Source organism: Rhodnius prolixus, unplaced genomic scaffold, assembly GCF_049639745.1.
Source record: "Rhodnius prolixus isolate KJV_2025 unplaced genomic scaffold, Rpr scaffold_1, whole genome shotgun sequence".
NCBI classification, from domain to species: Eukaryota; Metazoa; Arthropoda; class Insecta; order Hemiptera; family Reduviidae; genus Rhodnius; species Rhodnius prolixus.
The window spans coordinates 63,813,954-63,833,385 of record NW_027411581.1 but is presented as its reverse complement, the minus strand read 5'-3'; the positions used below and the strand labels follow the sequence as shown (position 1 = coordinate 63,833,385).

At 35.7% G+C, this 19,432-nt stretch overlaps 1 protein-coding gene across 9 annotated transcripts in view; it reads right to left on the bottom strand.

Moving 5' to 3' along the window:
- Positions 1–19,432, bottom strand: part of zfh2 (Zn finger homeodomain 2) — a 441,349-nt gene that overhangs the window by 130,249 nt on the left and 291,668 nt on the right. For 8 of the 9 annotated variants that reach the window (XM_074112507.1, XM_074112499.1, XM_074112501.1 and 5 more), the window contains one exon: positions 16,208–19,376. In XM_074112507.1, coding sequence (XP_073968608.1) covers positions 16,208–19,376 — 3,169 coding nt within the window. Of the gene's footprint in view, positions 1–4,543; positions 14,995–16,207; positions 19,377–19,432 lie in introns of those variants that run through there. The other variant, XM_074112508.1, reaches the window with a different exon arrangement.

The following is a 19,432-nucleotide window of genomic DNA, read 5'->3' as shown; positions in this document are numbered from 1 at the left end:
AAATACATCATTTTCTTTTGTTAAAAACATTCTATTGCACTGTACACGCTACAATCTATACTGTTTGAAATCTAACCCAGCTTCCCGCTGGAAATGCAAACGGAAATTCTGCAGTATGCATCAAGGAACCACAAACTTGCAGTATCCCTAGCCCAGAGCACGTTTCTACTATTACAAATAGACGTTAGGCTAAAAAAAAAATTACCTCCTTCATCTACCCAAGAAAGATTCAGCTTTATAAGCGGAAGTCTCGACCCAGAAGTGCACAGCAACCTGCGAGTGTTCCGAGGGAGACCTTTCTTTACACCAGAGCTGTCGGACGGGATAGTTGTGCAAAAAAAATCCCATTAGAGTAAAACAAAATAAATAAAGTAATCGCCTATTTTTTTCAGGCGGGGCTTAACGTCCAACTACCAATTAGGTGTCGTGGACAGGTGCTCATACTTTACTATAAACAATTTTTTTTTTCTAACAAATAAAAAGTAGTAGTCATAAGCGGGATTCAAACTGTGGGATCTCCCACTTACAAAGCCACGCTCTTGACCACTAGACCAACATCCGCCCCATAAATCCCACTACCTCTACTGGTAAACTACCGTTTTCTTCCGCCACAAGGGTTTAGAGTCAGCACACTTTAAAACAGTATACAGAACTCTACAACCTATGGCAAAACTCTTTAAGGCTTCTTAAGAAAGTCAATAAAGATCTTTTAAGGTGGCGTTGGATTTGGCCAAATTAAAACAATGTCCGCTTTACAATGAAAACGGCACATCTACTAGTTATCTAGCTGGTAACTGATTGCGAGCTTCATTGCCGAACTAGGCAAGGTGTCTAAGCTCTTACTTAATTTAGCCTCATGAATGCTAAAAAAGAGAGCACAATAGAACTAAGAAAATTTTCTTCACAGAGTGTTCCGATGTACCTCGGCTCCCTAATCTATGAGGGGACGATGACAGAAGAATAGAAAACGTCTCTTAAACTTTACTAATTATATAACGCTAGTTTGTGTTAAGAGATCTCTGACACTCTTAAAGGTTGAGACTGAAATTCGTATAACTGATTGATACAACACAAAATGGTAAACCGAAAGCTTCTGTGCCGATTAAGGCAAAGAAGAAAATAGGCTCCTTCCCGTTTGTCGGCAATATTCCAAGAGCTGGACTGCGACATGGAGAACTTCGTCACCAGAAGAGAACAAGTAGCAAAAACGACTTGATGGGTAAAACCTGCAGCTCGTAATATGGGGAGACATTATGTGCTACGTATATCTGTCAATGGAAAAGGTACAATACCGCTTCTTTGGCTCTAGTAACTTGGGGTCGGACAGGCAGGATGGCCAAGAAAGCTTGGAATGGTACGACCATACTCTAAAAGTGAAGAAAGCCCAAGATAAGAATGGCTTTCATGAGCTAAAGAGCCGTCCGGTAACTGCAGGACAGTGACAGGAGTATTCAGAAGTGGAAGAAGGAAAGCTTCATACGGAGCTTAAATTAATTTACAATTTGAAAAAGCAAAGACAATTTGAGATACTAATCTATTACATTAAAAGTGTAGAGAGCCTAAGATAAGAATGGCTTTCATGAGCTAAAGAGCCGTCTGGTAACTGCAGGACAATGACGGGAGTATTCAGAAGTGGAAGAAGAAAAGCTTCATACAGAGCTTAAATTAATTTACAATTTGAAAAAGCAAAGACAATTTGAGATACTAATCTATCTCACATTAAAAGTGAAAAAAGCCTAAGGTAAGAATGGCTTTCATGAGCTAAACAACCGTCTGGTAACTGCAGGACAGTGACGGGATTATTAAGAAATGGAAGAAGGAAAGCTTCATACGGAGCTTAAATTTTCAATTTGAAAAAGCTAAAAGAATTTGAGATACTAATCCATCACTTTTCTCCTGCATTCCCTTCAATTTATAGTCCCTTATTGACTTATTCAATACTCTATGAGAAGACGTAGCTAGCAAATACCTACTCTTAGAATCTACTGAATACTCCAAGAAATCTGTGCCAAGAAGGAAGTAAGTAATCTTTGTTACTTCCCACAGAGCATATAATGCAGAATAATATTAAAGCATATTCCCTTTAATATCAATATGGTGATAACTAATAAAATAGTAGAACGGCCAAAAAAGATTGGTTTTCAGTAAAATATTATTCCCCTTAATCCAGAAAAAAGAAGGTATACAGTTTTTCTGCGAAGAAACGGCATTTATCTCCCAAGCATATCCACTGAAGAGTGTTACAATTCCAAGAACAAGACCTCTATTTCCCTCTCTCTCTACGCACACATTGTCTGGAATGTAGGAGGATGGTAGGTTTTTTTAGTCGACCGGAACAATGGGTGCTAACCGTGTGCGTGAACAACTTTCGAGTGTGATGAATGTTCATGGCTAGTTAGTGATGGGCCAGAGTATTCCTCTACAGTCCGCTCCATCCATCTTGATGGTGTTGGTAACGATGTACCGTTGCTACCGAATATCTGGCTGCACGTAACGCACGCATTAGAGATACTCTGGCAAAAAAAAAAATAAGATTGGATTTTTTATGGTGGGAGGGGGTAATGCAACAGGTAAAAACAGTATATCACAATTGAACTGTAAGGAAAATACTTTTTAAGAATAAAAAAAAAAAATCTGTGTTACGTGCAAAAAAAAAAGCACAGATGCTGAAGAATACAATTCTGATCATTTGATGAATTAGAGAAGTGGATATGAGGTATGTAACGCGCAGCATTACAATGCTGAAGCAAACAAGCTGTCATTCTTCACAGAGCCAGGAAGGAAACTATGTACCTCAAAGTTGTAAAATTGTACTTAAATATCCCTATAAGGCGCCACGGTAGCCGGGCGGTTATAGGCTATACCCGCAATGCTAATATGTATTGTTGGTTTAGTGGGTTCGATTCTCCCGATCTAGGTCTTGGATTTTATTTAATGGTTAATATGAGAAATTTACAGTAAAGTATGTTTGCTAGTCGTCTCCGTTCACGACAACTAATTGGTAGTTGGACGTTATAAGCCCCGCCTGAAAAACTAGGCGATTACTTTAATTTTACTACTTACTACTATCCCTAGCTAAGAACACGGAAGTAAGGAAATTAATGGAATCCCAGTGAAGAGTCTATTAGGCAAGTTAGCAATCCGCTTCCTTCCGCCACAAGGGTTTAGAGCAACTCACACTAAGACAGTACACGTTAAAACACTATACAGAACTCTACAACCTCTGGTAAAACTCTTTTAGTCTTCTTAAGAGAGTCACTAAAGATCTTTTATGGTGGCGTTGGATTTGGCCAAATTAAAACAATATCAGCTTTACCAAGTGAAATCAAGTTATACTCTTGAACTCCAGATGATGACCAATCAAGTTATGCTCTTGAACTCCAGATGATGACCAATCAAGTTACCCTCATGAACTCTAAATGATGACCAATCAAGTTATACTCTTGAGCTCCAAATGAAGTACCAATCAAGTTATGCTCTTGAACTCAACCAGCTATACATCGATATATCGATGAAGATGACCAAAGCGAGGATAATCTTTACAAATTAATATGGAATGTTTTGTGTTGAAGTAAAGTAGTAAAGTTAAGTAATTGCCTATTTTTTCAGGCGGGCTTTACATCCAACTACCAATTAAGTGTCATGGACGGAGGCGACTAGCAAACATACTTTACTATAAATTTCTCATATTAACCATTAAATAAAAGCCAACGCCAAGAGGCCAGAGAATCGAATCCACTAAACAAACAATACATCTTAGCATTGCGGGTCTAGCCTCTAACCACTCGGCTATCGTGGCGCCTTATATTGTGATGATTCACAGCAAAAACAAAAAAAGGAAAAGAAAATTGCAAAACGATTAGGCAGTATATGTTGCAAAAGAAAAACCCAAGTTGGGTCAAAAATAAGCGGATAAGTTTAGGTGAGAGCTTCTCTGCTTCAATATGCAGGAAGTCGGCGAAAAAAATTGTTGTTCAAAGGAGACATCCTGGAAGGAGCGAGTAACGCACATTTAGGAGAGGAACTCTTAATAAAGTTGAATATTTAAATATAAAATAAGTACGGGCACTAAAGGACCTTGGTGCTTAATACTTCATCTACCTCCTGTTCATCCAGAACTAGCTCCCTGATCGGAGGCTATTGATTACGGAATCATTCAGAATTTAAAGGCAATAAAAAGAGAAGCAAATAAATGAGCGCCTGGATAGATGAATTTCCACTCAGTGCGAGAGAGGACGGACGTAGATTGACTGTCATCCTTCGCAAAGAGTTTCACAAAAGAATAGAACAGTTCTATTTGGGATTAGATTCATTTGAATTCTGTGCGGCTGGTCTAACTCAGTCCCCCATTAACCGACCATTTTGTATTGCAACAGCGTATGTTTTACTCCTGCGCCATGATACATATTTAAACAATTTTTATTCTCCTTATTTTGTGTATTTATTTTTATTTATTTATTTTGTACGTTTCGTCTTTTTTTTTATTTTTATTTTATTTAATTTTTTTCTTCTTTCTATTCTTACTAAATTATGCATTCAGTAATCTACTCATGCAGTTGTGCAGTGAAGTGATTTGTATTTTACTGTTGGAACATAAGACTCTCCCGTTAGTTGAAGCATTTATTATACATGATGAAATTTTTTTTTTTTTTTATTTTGTTGTTCTAATAAGAGTTATGCAGATTTATGGAGTTAACCAAATGGATAGAATTCCAGTTAACAATAATAAAAAAAAAAATTATTCATATTCAAACTGAAAGAGATTTAGATTTCTAGATAAGATTGAAGAATCGCTCACAAATTAATAATTTCTTTTCCTCCCAAAAAATAACCTCTTTTTTTATGCCTAAAAACATAATGAGCTACCAAAAAAACAGTTACTACCTTATTTAAAATTAATACAAAAAAAAAAATTAAAAAAGAAAAACTCCTATTTTCAATGTAATTAAAAACATATTTAATGACTACCAATAACCATCATTCACCTAATTTATCATATCTCGTAAATTCATCATAAAAACCACAAAATAATAAACACCAATAATAAAATAATTGGACAAGTTAATAGTTTTGGTACTAATAATATTTTACAGCATGTTTTTGCAAGAATTTCTAATTAGATGTTGATAGAAATATTTTTTATTAGAAAATATATTTAGCGAAATTAATAAATTTGTTTTTAAGGATTGGTTCATACATAATGCCGAATAATAAGTGAAAAGACAGAAAAAAAAAAAAATAATAATAATAATAGGCGCCACGATAGCCGAGCGGTTAGGAGGCTAGACCCGCAATGCTAAGATGTATTGTTGGTTTAGTGGGTTCGATTCCCCTAGTCTTGGCTTTGGATTTCATTTAATGGTTAATATGAGAAATTTGTAGTAAAGTATGTTAGTTGGTTATAGACTAGACCCGCAATGCTAAGATGTGTTGTTGGTTTAGTGGGTTCGATTACCCCTGGTCTAGGCCTTGGATTTTATTTCATGTTTATTATGAGAAATTTAAAGTAAAGTATGTTCGTTAGGCGCCTCCGTCCACGACAACTAAATGGTAATTGGACGTAAAGCTCGCCTAAAAAAAATGGGCAATTGCTTTACTGTTATACTTTTTTAGCAATAATATTAATAATGATTACGAAGAAAAGAAATCTGTTTTAATAATTATAATAATTTTTAGATAGATGCATTCAATTGGCATGATATTTGTAAATTTTAATGAACTTACACAATCACCATCCGGGATAGAGCCCCGGGGTTCAACTTGGGCTCAATTTGATAAGAGAGATAAGACAATAAAGATATTGACAAAATTTCTTATAAAAAGTAATCGCCAATTTTTTCAGGTGGTACTTTAAGACTAAACTACCAATCAGGTGTCGTGGACGGGGCGGAAGCTCATACTTCACTATAAACGATTTTTTTTTCTAACAAATAAAAAGTAGTCATACGCGAGATTCTAACTGACAAAGCCACGCTTATAAGCGCTAGACCAACACCCACCCCAAGTTTCTTAAAAGCCGGTAGAACTCACAGACAGAACGGTGAGCTAAAGTCAGCCACAACCAGTTAAACCGTCGAGTTCTCTCTTCCCCCCCCCCGCCAATGTATTCAGTTGTTGTATTCACGCTAAGTTCAAAAGAAAATTTTATGGCGCGAACACATTTTACCTTAATTTCTCTTTTACATTGCAGTAATTTGTCAACAATGAAAACGTATAATCGTTGGAAAATGAAGCCTCCAAGCACACACTTCGCATTTGCATTAGAAATCAACAATAACCCTTTTATAAATTCTAAAACGCCGTAACCGCACGGTGAATATTTTTTAAAAAAGGACACGTGGAGAACTATTTTTTTTTTTGTTATTTCAATTGTATACAAGCTATTTGTGATTTGCATCTAAGGAGAGGGTACGCCCTCTTTCTACTTTACTTCTGCAGTACACGTGGCCAGGATCCATACATGGGACCTAACTGTCCATGAATATGTTTAAATCATGAACATTACCGAAATAAGTGTGTTGCACACCGTTCTGTGACGGATACATGTAACAAGCTTCCCCTTTGTAATCAGGTCAGAGGTACCGCCAAGAAGTCTAATGATAGATTGGACTGTATGCTTACATTTGGGAAACGCAGCTGCGCATGTGCCCAATAAAGAAATATAATTGTTAACAAAACGGTTTTACACCAAGGGATATTAAAAATTATTTCGTTAATTTTCCGTAGATCGGATATTATATCACATCCCCTAATTTATAACATACTTAGAAGTTGACCTCCTCAGCCGTCAAAAGTAAAGTATTTGCCTATTTTTGTCAGGCGGGTTTTACGCCCGACTACCAATTAGGTATCATTGACGGAGGCGACTAACAAACATACTTTACTATAAAGTTCTCATATTAACCATTGAATAAAATCCAAGACCTAGAGACTGACAATCGAACCCACTAAACCAACAATACATCTTAGCATTGCGGGTCTAGCCTCTAACCGCCTAACATACTTTACTATAAATTTCTCATATTAACCATTAAATAAAATCCAAGGCCTAAGACCTGGTATCGAATCCACTAAACCAACAATACATCTTAGCATTGCGGGTCTAGCCTCTAACCGCTCGGCTATCGTGGCGCCTTTTTTTTAATAGTATTCTTTTTCTACTTTGCTTAACTATAATAATTGGCTACATTGCTAATAGTAACTATTTAAGAACCAATGAATTTATTAACTACCTGACCAATGAAAGAAATATAGGTTTACCAATGAACTAGCTTGAAAAATAATTACTCATCAAGATTATAGTTACCAAAATAAATAAGATTTATTTCTAAAAATAAATCTTCCTAACATGAACAAAACTTTCCGAATGAACAGAAAAAAATAAAATAATAATAATCAGAAAGAATACAAAAAAGAAAAAGAATTCAGCAGAGGATGATAAATCGTAAGTGTCACCCATCTCTGGACCACAATGGATTCTAATGAAGAAGGATAATTTTTCACTGGGAACGAATCATAGTTTAGGGCATCGCATCTGCTTTATATCTCTCATAGTGTCGAATGCTAGCAATATTTTCTATCTTTCTCAAAACTATGTTTCTCTCTCTCTCACTCAAATAGTTTTACTAGCAAAACTATCCCAGCACCCTTTAACACAAGGGACGAGACCCCTTAGGGGTGACAATCGTCAGCTAATTGTACACATTGGAACTCTTATGAGCAAAAACCTATAGGGAATTAACAAAGAGCCCATCAATCCCTTTTACAGTGTGTGTATGTGTATGCGGATACCCCAGGTATTTTGCCTAGTGTACCTTCCATTGTATCAAAAACCTGGTACCAGAGAAGGAGAGAGGAAGATAGAGATATAGGATTGCAGGGCGAGAATGGAAGAAGTAAGAGATGAGGGATAGCGGGGGTAGGTACATGCTAGGGCACAAGAAATAGGTAAATACTTCAACCAATAAGTTTTAGTGATGGGAAATGGGTGATGAGTATTGTTCTTTTACTATTTGGGCATCGTCAGGGTTCAATATAACCAACAATGGCCCTCCTCGACTCAAACTGAGGATGGGAAAAATAGTTCAGTTTTATAGTGTTCTACCTAGCCATTTCTCCTTTTTCTTTTCTGAAAACATACCAATCCATTGTTTACGTCGTAACATTAAAGTAAAAAGAGTGCATATGGATGGTAACAACAAGTAAACTAATACGGCCCTAAATTTACGCTTCAATGGATTCTGGATGAAATTAAGGTTATCTTAGTTGGAGATCTGCAATTATAAGATCTCAGTGAAGTTTTATTTTCTGCAAAAAAAGAATCTGGTGCAAACCAACTCCTCGGCAAGTTGTCCTTATTCTAAACCCTTTTTTCAATTTGAGTAATTTCCAATTTCTTCCCTTTCCAGAATGAATTTTCCAAAGAAAACGTTTAATTATCCAAAGAGAAGTTTCTTTTAGAAAAATACAAGTCCCAGTAAAAAAAAGGGGAAAAATGCCCATTCAGGAACCTCTTAACAAGACACAGAACCTTACAAGTCACCTGGACCATACAAGAAGGCACAGTCAGAGGACCGCACTTTAAAGGAAAACTACACTTTACTTTCTAAAAGTGCCCTGGATAGAATTTTCGAGAAAATATGTTATAAAAAAACTAATCGGCACCATTTTCCAGGAAATCTAAAAATAAAGAAAATTAAAAAATCCATTGAGTGATTTGGCACTTTCGTGGGCGGTGGGGGGAAGTAAGTTTGATTGCTGGAGGACACAAAAGCTCCTGGAAGAACCAAATCGTCAATCTAAAATATCATCTTCTTGCGAATTCATTAATTTTGGAATATTCTTGTTATCACACACACACAGAGAGAGAGAGAGAGAGAGAGAGAAAACTCCTGGACTCTAGGGGGAATCATAAAATCGATATTTCAAGGGTAAAACTCGATTTCTAATTTCCAGCATGATCGCAATCCTTACACCGACCGAATATAGAATAAGAAGGAAAATTAGAATTTTAGCAATACCATCTGTTTAAAGTAAAGTAATAGCCTATTTTTTCAGGCGGGCTTTACATCCAACTACCAAATTAGGTATCGTGGACGGAGGCGACTAGCAAACATACTTTACTATAAAGTTCTCATATTAACCATTAAATAAAAATTCAAGGCCTAGAAAACCGGGTATCGAACCCACTAAACCAACAATACATCTTAGCATTGCGGGTCTAGCCTATAACCGCTCGGCTATCGTGGCGCCTACGTACATTTATGGAATGAGCAAAAAAGCGCATGTTTATTAACAGTTTTATTATTGTTCATTAGTTCAACGAATCCGAAGCCCCATCACTCGCACACTCTTTGACATCACTTGGCTCTCATCATGGAGTTGTAGGAGAAATTTACTTTACTGTAAATTTCTTTTTATTAACCATTAAATAAAATGCAAGACCGGGAATCGAACCTACTAAACCAACTATACATATTAATTCGAGCTTTATTATTGATATTTATTGTTGACAGTTCTAGATATAGGTCTAAGATATCTCGTTCGAGATTTACCATAAAAGCAATTTTCTGATCACAAAGTGGCTCGGAAAATCCTCCACAATCGCTCGATAAATTAGCTGGCTTATTATCCCGACGCTAGACTACTCTATTTTCCGAAGTTCATTGTGAACCAAAAAAAAAAAAAATCTTTATTAAGCAATTTTAGTAACTTTCTACGAATTATCTGTTACCCGCTTATTTGTGCTGGAAAATTCAATTTCACCAGTTTTTCCACAAAAGACGAAGGAAAAAGAAGAAGAAGTAGGAGGAAGAAACGTGATCCGCAGTAAAGTTAAAGAAAGTAAAATAAGTGGCGTGATAATGCCCAAGAAAATAGGAAACTTCAGACTCTGGGGTTGCAAGCTTCTTAACAGCTGGACCAAGGAGGAGAAGGAGAAAAAAAGGAAAAAACAAAAAAGTTAGTTTTTCTTTTGTTTTTATAAACAAAACAATGTGTACACAAATGTATGTACACACTTCAATCTCTGTGTGTTATTATTCATTACGTACTTACTCTTCATGACAACCGACTTTATTGTTTGTCGCTTGTTTAGTGCCCGCTTCCTTTATTAACATGACAAAAGGGCGAAGAATATCCACAGTGTTGCAGGCCACTTGTGTGTGAAGGTAATAAGGTACTAAAAAAGAAAAAAAGGCACGCGTTTACCCTTTTACACTTACTTAAAGGGTTCTTCATTCTCTGCTCTGTCAAATAGATAAAATAGAAAAGTGGGAGAGAAAAAAATTTAAGAATAAAATTTCAAAGTAAAAAGAATAAAACTAAGAGAGAGGGAGACAAAGAGTGAAGTTGCGGAACTTTTAAAGTACCCCTAAGCATGCAAATAAGCTGGAACACCAAAAGCTAAAAGAGGGAGACCCTGAGGTTCTCTAACAACAGAGCGGTTAAGAGTTGTCGCGTGCTAGCCGACAACTTTGCTTTCTAAAGAATTCATTTATTTTATTTTTTTTTTACCTTGTAACTGAGAGGAGAGAAGAAGGGGGGGAGATGTGTTTTGTGTTATTCTGTTTTACGCTTGTAAATGAGCGTTTCCAAAATGAAAAGAAAAACCGCACAAAGCATGGTTGTGCTGGGATGTATGCTAAACCATACAGAGAACTCTTTGATCTTAGGGAATTTAATGCATCATTTTCTTATATATACGTATATAGAAAAAACATAACTTAAAAGTTCCATTTTTGAATAAATCTGATAAAGCGCAAAAATAATAACCGCTTGTCTGCCAAATTCTATTAACTTCATGTAGTTTAAATGCTAATAAATTTCCAGCTAATATTTTATTCATAAGAAACTATAAATTCTATATAAACCACTTGGTTAAAACCAAAAATAAAATAAATATGGCTTCAACATATACACGGCTTTTGTTTTAGCTCAATTAATGAAATTAAAGTCAATGGCGATATTTTATAAAAGTAAAGTAATTGCCTATTTTTTCAGACGGGCTTTACGTCCAACTACCAAATTAGGTGTCGTGAAAGGAGGCGACTAGCAAACATACTTTACTGTAAAATTCCTTTTATTAACCATTAAATAAAATCCAAGGCCTATAGCAGAGAATCGAACCCACTAAACCAACAATACATCTTAGCATTGCGGGTCTAGCCTATAACCGCCTAACATACTTGACTACACATTTCTCACATTAAACATTAAATAAAATCCAACGCTAAAAGATTGGGAATCTAACCCATTAAACCAACAATACACCTTAGCATTGCGGGTCTAGCCTTTAACCGCTAGGCTATCGTGGCGCCTGAAAATCGGTTCAATAAAGCGGCACTCCCAGTAGAGAGATTTTGACCAAAAATCCTTATTGTAGCAAATAACGTTTGCTACTTAAGCTAAATATTAAATTTGAACTTTCAACAATTTTACGTTTATGAGTTAAAATGGATTGTAAATAAATATAAACACTCCGAAGACCATTTTTTTTTTTTTTGTAAAAACCACTTTTGCGGATTTGTGAGACCTAAAAAACCGGATACTTCCGGTGAAAATATAAAACTGGACGAATACAAAGTAGGGAGAAAATTACTTTAAAAAAAAAGACGATCGCCTATTTTTTGAAGAACGAAAACAATTGTTTATAATTAAAATGTTTAAACAGAAAAGCAATTATCCGAGGAAACAATGCAAAGAAAAGGAAGCGAGAGAGAGAGAGAGACAGAGATAAAACATGGAGGCGCACAATCCGGAAACATTCACCGACCCATTAACAACAAACCATTATCTCCGCGTTCTTATTTATATTCATGCTGATCATTTTTTTCTTTTTTTCCGGCTTTTTCTAAACTCCGGAAAATTACAGCATTAATTTTCCTTCATTGATCAAGATACAAGAAATTGGGCAAAGAAGCATATTGGATGAAGGAGATTTCCATAAAGAAGAAATTGTTTTCTTTCTAGTTTAAAGGAAAAATAACAAAAGGAAGCTGATTATATTGGGATGCTGTAGACCTAACAATGCTTTTCATCTGAAACCTTTGGGGCACATTTTAACAGATCCCCCCTCCACAGGCGAGATTCTTAATTCTTGCAACTACAATAGCTACATCCTCAAGGACTTCATGTTTCAGTGCAGAACTTAACGATTTTCAAACAGGGAGAAGAATAATAAAAAATTAACTAAGGAATTTCCACAGGGAATAAAGTGAACTTTACAGACACTATTAACGGATTATGTTTTTTTTTAGCGATTGGACTATTCATTCACAATATTGTTTGGCTTCACGTTTGCTTTTTAAGGGGGATAGATTTCATAAAGAAATTAATGGTTAAAGAAAAATTAGTAATAGTGTAAGACACTAACCGTCAGGTTTCCTATTGCCAGTTGCTGGAAAAGAAAATATCGCTGCAGAATTGTCAAATTTTAAATTTATGTTTTTCTCCGAATCCAGCCTTTGCTCCTCCAGGATCCTCTATTCTCAAATATCCGCCTACTTTCCCCAACTGTCAAGGGCTCTCCTTCTACTGGAAATCCTCTACTCCGTGGATATACCTTACTCATAAAAAAAAAGAAAGTTTTCCTGTTCTCTGTAATCGCTAGCTCAGGACCATATCTAAGTTATAAGAAATAGAAATGTTGCTCTCAGGATCTGCTAGGCAGTTCCAGCCCCACAGAATCTTCTCACAGAATCTCGGCAATTTGTCCCACACAAACTCTTTTTTGACTAGCAGTAAAAATTACGCATATAAAAAATATTAGCGGATTGGATCTCTCACAGTCTAATGATCTACTGCTTTTTTTAAATATTTTATTTTATTTATTTATTTATTTCTTTGTTTGGCATTCTTTGAAAAATATCACTTAATTTTGTGCCACTTGACGGGGTAAAAGTATACTTTAACATATATCAAGTAATAATAATGCCTATTTTTTTAAGGCAGGTTTAACGTCCAACTACACAATTAGTCACATGTCAGTTGCAAACATACTTTACTGTAAATTTCTCAGATTAACCATAAAAGATACAAAACTAGACTAGTACCGTAATACATCTAAGCATTGCCTATAATCGCCTAACATACTTTACTGTAAATTTCTCATATTAACCATAAAAGATACAGAACCAGACTAGTACCGTAATACATCTAAGCATTGCGGGTCTAGCCTATAATCGCCTAACATACTTTACTGTAAATTTCTCATATTAACCATAAAAGATACAGAACCAGACTAGTACCGTAATACATCTAAGCATTGCGGGTCTAGCCTATAATCGCCTAACATACTTTACTGTAAATTTCTCATATTAACCACTAAATAAAATCCAAAGCCTAGGCCGAGAATCGAACCCACTAAACCAACAATACATCTTAGCATTGCGGGTCTAGTCTCTTAACCGCTCGGCTATCGTGGCGTCTTATATAGGTTATATACAGAACATTCAGGCTTGATTTTTTTTTAAAAAAAAGTTTTATCATCCTTTACACATCATAAAAGCTGCTTTTCTGTGATGAACAATGAAAGCTTAAGTGAACTGTAGATCTAATTATTAAGGATTCAATAAAAGATAATTACTTTTAAAGAAAATTGTCTTATTGTTATAGAACTTGAAGTTTCAGCAACTTTTTAGTTAGTTTGTTTTCTTTTTAATCAATTACACGCAATTCTTTTTGATTACTTATTTATTTTTTGAATCTTTGGTATATTAAAAATAAAAATTGTAAGAACTAAGTTGTTCTTCATCCACTTAAAAAGGTCTTTTTAATTAATAGAATGCTTTTAGTTAATTTACTAAAAATAATAAATACATTAAATTAAATAATAATTAGTGCGTGAAGAAAATGTTTTGTCATTATACGCGAAATATAGTACAGTACATCTCTAAGTAGTTGAAAATTGTGAAATTGAAGAACTGTAAGGAAGAAAAATGAACCAAGATTAAAAGGAAGTACACACAAACAGAAGTACTATACAACAAAACAAAACAAAAAAGAACCATGCACTTTTCAATACACCAAATCACAAATCGTCACCCACATGCCATTTATTATCAATTATTCCTCCAATAATTGAAAGGAAAAAAATAAATAAATGAATAAATAAAGAAGAAAAGAATCATAAATATGAAAAAATAAATTAAATTTAAACAAAAAAAAAAAATTAATAAATCATACCTGCATTCTCTCTCTCCCAAGTCTCCGCGTTTTTCGAAGAGAGGAAGGGATTTTATTTTTATTTTTTTTGAAATAAAAAAAAAAATAAATAAATAAAAAAAAAAATAAATGAAAGAATAATGAAACAAAAAAAAATAAAACACAATTATGATTTATTAAGCGTTTATTCGTAATTTTTTTTTTTTAATTATTATTAATTAATTCTTTTAAATACTTTTTTTTTTTTTTAAATTTTTGTAAAGAATTTAAATTCTTTGTTTTTTAACGCGGCTAATTCGCCGTAAATATTTAAAACTAAAGCACAGCCCTCGCGAGCTAACATTTTTTTTGTTTTTTTTACAATATAATACAAATTTCTTACTTTATTAATTTTTTTTTTTTTTAAAGTTTTTTTTTCTTTTTTCGTAAATTGGAAAAATATTTTTAAAAATGCACTTTTTTCAACAATTTTCTCCACTTTTTTTTCCTCTCTCTTTTCTTGTTACAACATATATATATATTTATGTATAAATTTCTCTACAATACTATAAACAATCAAATAATACATTTTTAGGCGGAACTAAAATTCTCTTGGCTGTTTTTACTTTTAATTAAATAACTATTTAGGAACATTTAGATCAATTGCGATTTATTCTTTTAAATAAATATACAAATAAAAAAAAAAATTAACTAAATTTTTTATCTATTCAACACATATAAAACAATATTTATATATATATATTATTTATATAAAAATTTTTTTCTTATGTATAGAAATAATTTACACGTATAAACAAAGTGTTGTTGCTCTTCTGTTTAATATTTATATACCTAGAAACAAAAAAACCGAGAATAAATAAAATAAAAAATAAAAGAAAATAAATACAAACTTGATTTAAAGAAAAATAAATAATAAATTAATAAAGTATAAATAATAAAAAAAATTCAAACTAAAAAATGGCATGAGGGTGAAAAAAAAAAGATGACGATTTCGTGTTTTGGCTAGAGCAATGGTTTTTGTGTGTGTACGTAATAGTGATGAGTGTGTGCGTATTAGAATCAATGGGGTCCGGGGCCACGGCAGGATTACCCCAGCTTCAACTATTAATATCTTTATTTTCCTAGATTGTGGTGGGTATTGCGCGTCCCCATATCTCCTGGTGGAGGGGGAGAGAATATCCTAGGGCTGTATGCGGGGGGGGGCTAGAGGGGGGATTGATGAGAAAATACTGTGGCACTGCCGCCCGGTTAGGGGAAGTGAACCCTGGATATCGCTAGACAGTAATACTTGGCTGTATGTTACGTTTTTTTTTGGGGGGGGGCGTAAGACAGCGTAGTTAATAAATAAGAAAAAAGCAAGAAATGGAGAATTTTTTTGTTTTTTGTTTTAAGATCTTTAAAGCGGAGAAAACTAACCTCTCTTTCATACAAAAGATAAAAATAATAACTGAAAAGTTCTGTGATTGAACAGTAAAGAAAACTGTTAACAAGCACAGCATCAGAAATTTCAGGTATCAAAACAGTTATATCGATCCATAATATTTATCGATTGGAAGAGCCGAAATACTGTTCATAAAGCCAGAAAACTTGTGGACATAATGAAGGACTCTGATTCTAAAATAAGACCCCTCCTTCTATATTCGAGTTTTGATATTAACTTAGATTTAGTTTTTTTATTTTGTTTCAACTTCTAGGTTGATATTTTCCAAATTATCTTTGATGAAAAAATCTATGTAGTTTTCAAAATGGTATCCAAGAAAAATAAGTTTTAACTCGAGCATTCAAACAGAGACGACATTCATGAATAAACAGACATAAAATACACAGTTAACGGAAATACATCATGCATTTAAAAAAAAAGGCGTTCAAATTTAAAGGGAAAAATGAGATGAAAAACCAAAAAAAATATGGTGGAAAACCCTAATGCGGGCTCTGAACCGGAACTGAAAAAATAAAATTGGGATAAATGATAAGACGACTTTTGGGAAGCATTGCGGTAAAAAATGGGGAGTATATAAATATGTTGGTTGAACGTTTTACTCACCGGTGGCTGAAAGTAGCGCCGGATGGATGAAGCCCTGTGGATAGTTGGCCACACCATAGAGCTGTTGCAGAAGCGCAATATCCTCTGCAGTGGGCTGTTGCTGTTCTTTGCCCTCCTTGGGAATGGCAAGACCAGCCATCTGCTGCAGCATCTGCAACTGGGCCATTTGCTGTTGCGTGCTGTGGTTGTTATTACTCTCGCCGGAAGCTCCTGGCGCCGAAGGCACCGTAAAATCCCCTTCAGAGTCTTTAACCAATGAACTTTCTAAATAGGACTTAACCATATCTATATGTTTTTTAGTAAAAATATGATCCTGTACGGAATATTTATGGGAATATTTAAATTGGCAAAATTTACACTCTTCAGGTGGTCGTTCAGTCTGTTCAGTGGTTGGACCGCCTAAACTTTGTAAAGCTGCTTTGTACTTCTTTTCTTTTGCTCTAGCATTTTGAAACCAAACTTGGATCACCCTTTTCTGTAGTCCAATTTCCCTGCCGAGCATCTCACATTCTGCCATCGTTGGTGTTTTATAGTCACTGAATAGCGTTTTCATTAGTTTCACCTGTATGGCGGACATTGGCGTGCGAAACCTCTTTGATTTGGCATGCTGATGCTGTTGACTTTGTGTACTCGAGGCTGGAGATGTTGGATTAGACTCATCTTCCATATTGTCCGTACACTCGGATACGCTATCATCGTCGCAAAGACTTCGTTCACTTAGATCCGTCAATGGACCCTGATCCATCATCATATGCTCCAAGGATAGTTTCATAGGTCTACTTAAATCCACTGGCTTGCTGAGATCAAGAGGACAATCTCCACTTTCACCTTCTTTCTTCATCGTCAGATCAGCAGCTTCTTTACCATTCTGCAATGCTTCACTCATATACCTCTTCATAGATTCTTCGTAATATTTCTTTAAGGAACCTTCAACATCGTTGAATTGTGAAAACATTGGTGGCATTATACTGCTAAACTTATCCTGAAAGCTTGCAGCATCGGTGGTAGATTCTTCGTCGGGAATTGCATCAATGTTTATTTCACCTCTGGAACACTGATCTGCATGTTTAGTTGTTAAATGACTTTCCAGGGCAGATTTGACTTTGAAAAGCGCAGGACAGAAAGGACATCTTTTATTAATTACCTGCGAATGAGCCCTAAACTGTCCTTTCCTTTCCCTAGCCCTGGTATTCTGGAACCAAACTTGCACCACTCGCTTCTTAAGACCAACCTCACGAGCAATATTCTCAAGCATCTTCCTTGAAGGGTTACTTTCAATTTGATACTTTTGATAAAGGTAATCCAATTGTTCTGGTAGAATGGTTGTCCTTAGCCTCTTATCTTTTGGTTGTTCGCCCTCTTTTTCACTGGTCTCCTCGAACTCGTCGAATTTACGTTTGTTGGAGGCGAGCATTGAAATGAGAGGGTGTGGGGTATTAGGATTTAGCGCATCAAGACTCAGTTTTTGTTGTTGACTTGTCTGTTGTTGTTGTTGACTTTGTGACTGTTGTGGGGACTGCTGTTGTTGCTGCTGACATTGCGTCTGTTGTTGTTGGTTTTGTGATTGTTGCTGCTGCTGTTGTTGTTGTTGCTGCTGTTGTTGTTGTTGTTGCTGCTGCTGCTGCATTTGGGCGTGTTGCTGGAGAATTCCAAAAGGACTGTCAGGAGGATATGTTGGGAAAAGATTTGGATTCATAATATGTACTAGCTGATGCTCTCGCCAAAGTTCAAATCTTGGAAAAACTAAATTGCAATGATCACACTGAAAATTATCCTTTCCATCGGGTGTTGGCGTCGTTGTAGTGTTAGGAACTGGCGATGGAGGGAACATATTCTGGGAAGAAGGTGTTGGGGTGACTGGAGCGGCTGGTGTAGACGGATTGCTGCTGTTAGACAATGCAGCAAGACTGTGTTGTGCGCTTTGTTCAATTATTGTCGAGGAGTTGGAATCTTCAGAAGATAGTACTGCAGCTATTTGCGCCGCAGCCGCTTGAGCCTGAGCCGATCTCTTGGCGTCTTCTTCTTTGAAACAATGGGTCTTCTGGTGCCTTATCAGTTCATAATATCTCTGAAATACCAGCAAACATTTTTTACATTGATAATTTAAACCCGGCGTCCTTTGGAATCTTCCAGCACCAGTTTCATCAACTCCAGGCGATAATTCCACCGGAGGTTGATTTTCGTAAACTTTTCTTGCTTTTTGGCGAGCGTTTTGAAACCACACAACTATAACTCGAGGACTTAGACTTAATAGTTTCGATAGATATTCGAGATCATCATCCTTTGGATATGCATTATTTTCAAAAAACTCCTGCAAAACTTTTATCTGATAATCAGTGAACCGTGTTCTATTGGCTCGCTTCCCAGTAGAACCGCCGGAACCTCCGCCATTATTGCCCATCATTGCGTGCGTGAAACAGTCTTGTGAATTTGGCAAATTTATTTGTTGGTGATTTGGCGGGGGGAAGTTTGGTGGTGTTAGTTTCGGCGGTGGTAGCATGTTTGGGTGAGGTGACGTCATTGTTGATTGTTGCATGCTAGTGACGTTAGAGCCCAACTGAGAAGAGATAATTGATGTTAGTGTAAGATTCTCTGGGGAATTATTACGTGACGTAATTATGTTCATCCTTTCATTAGGACTGACGGGTGATTGCATTGGATTGTGATTGAACTGAGGCTTCTCATCCTGCGGTTCAGGATCCTGCTCTCTTGGTTCCGTTTTTATCATATCGGGGTGCGGAAACCCCTGCTGCTGATGAAAAGGCGGCGGTTGAGGAGATGGAGGAACAGGTGACGGCGAAGGTTTACTATTCGCTGGTTGAGCAGTTTTCGCCGGTTCTTTGGCTTGAGGAGTTAACGCTTGCTGCTGTTCCTCAGGGGTCAACGGCGTCACCTTAGCCTCACCAGTTTTTTCATACTCTTCCAAGTTGAGGGTAGTTGATGGAGGATTATTAAAATTGTAAGGAGAATCCTTATTTCTTTGACGTTCCTTGAAGAGTGTATTTCTAAACCAATGTTTAATTACTTTTGGTGGCAAGCCGCTTTGTGCTGCCATGTCATTGATCTGTTCCTCTGAAGGGGAGTTATTTATGTCAAAGTGAGCTCTGAGAATCTTCAACTGATCGTCCGTAATGCGAGTTCGAGCACGTTTCTGTTGAGATGCACTTGCCTAGAAATTATTTGACCAAATTTTGAATAATTATTTTACATTACAAAAATAAATAA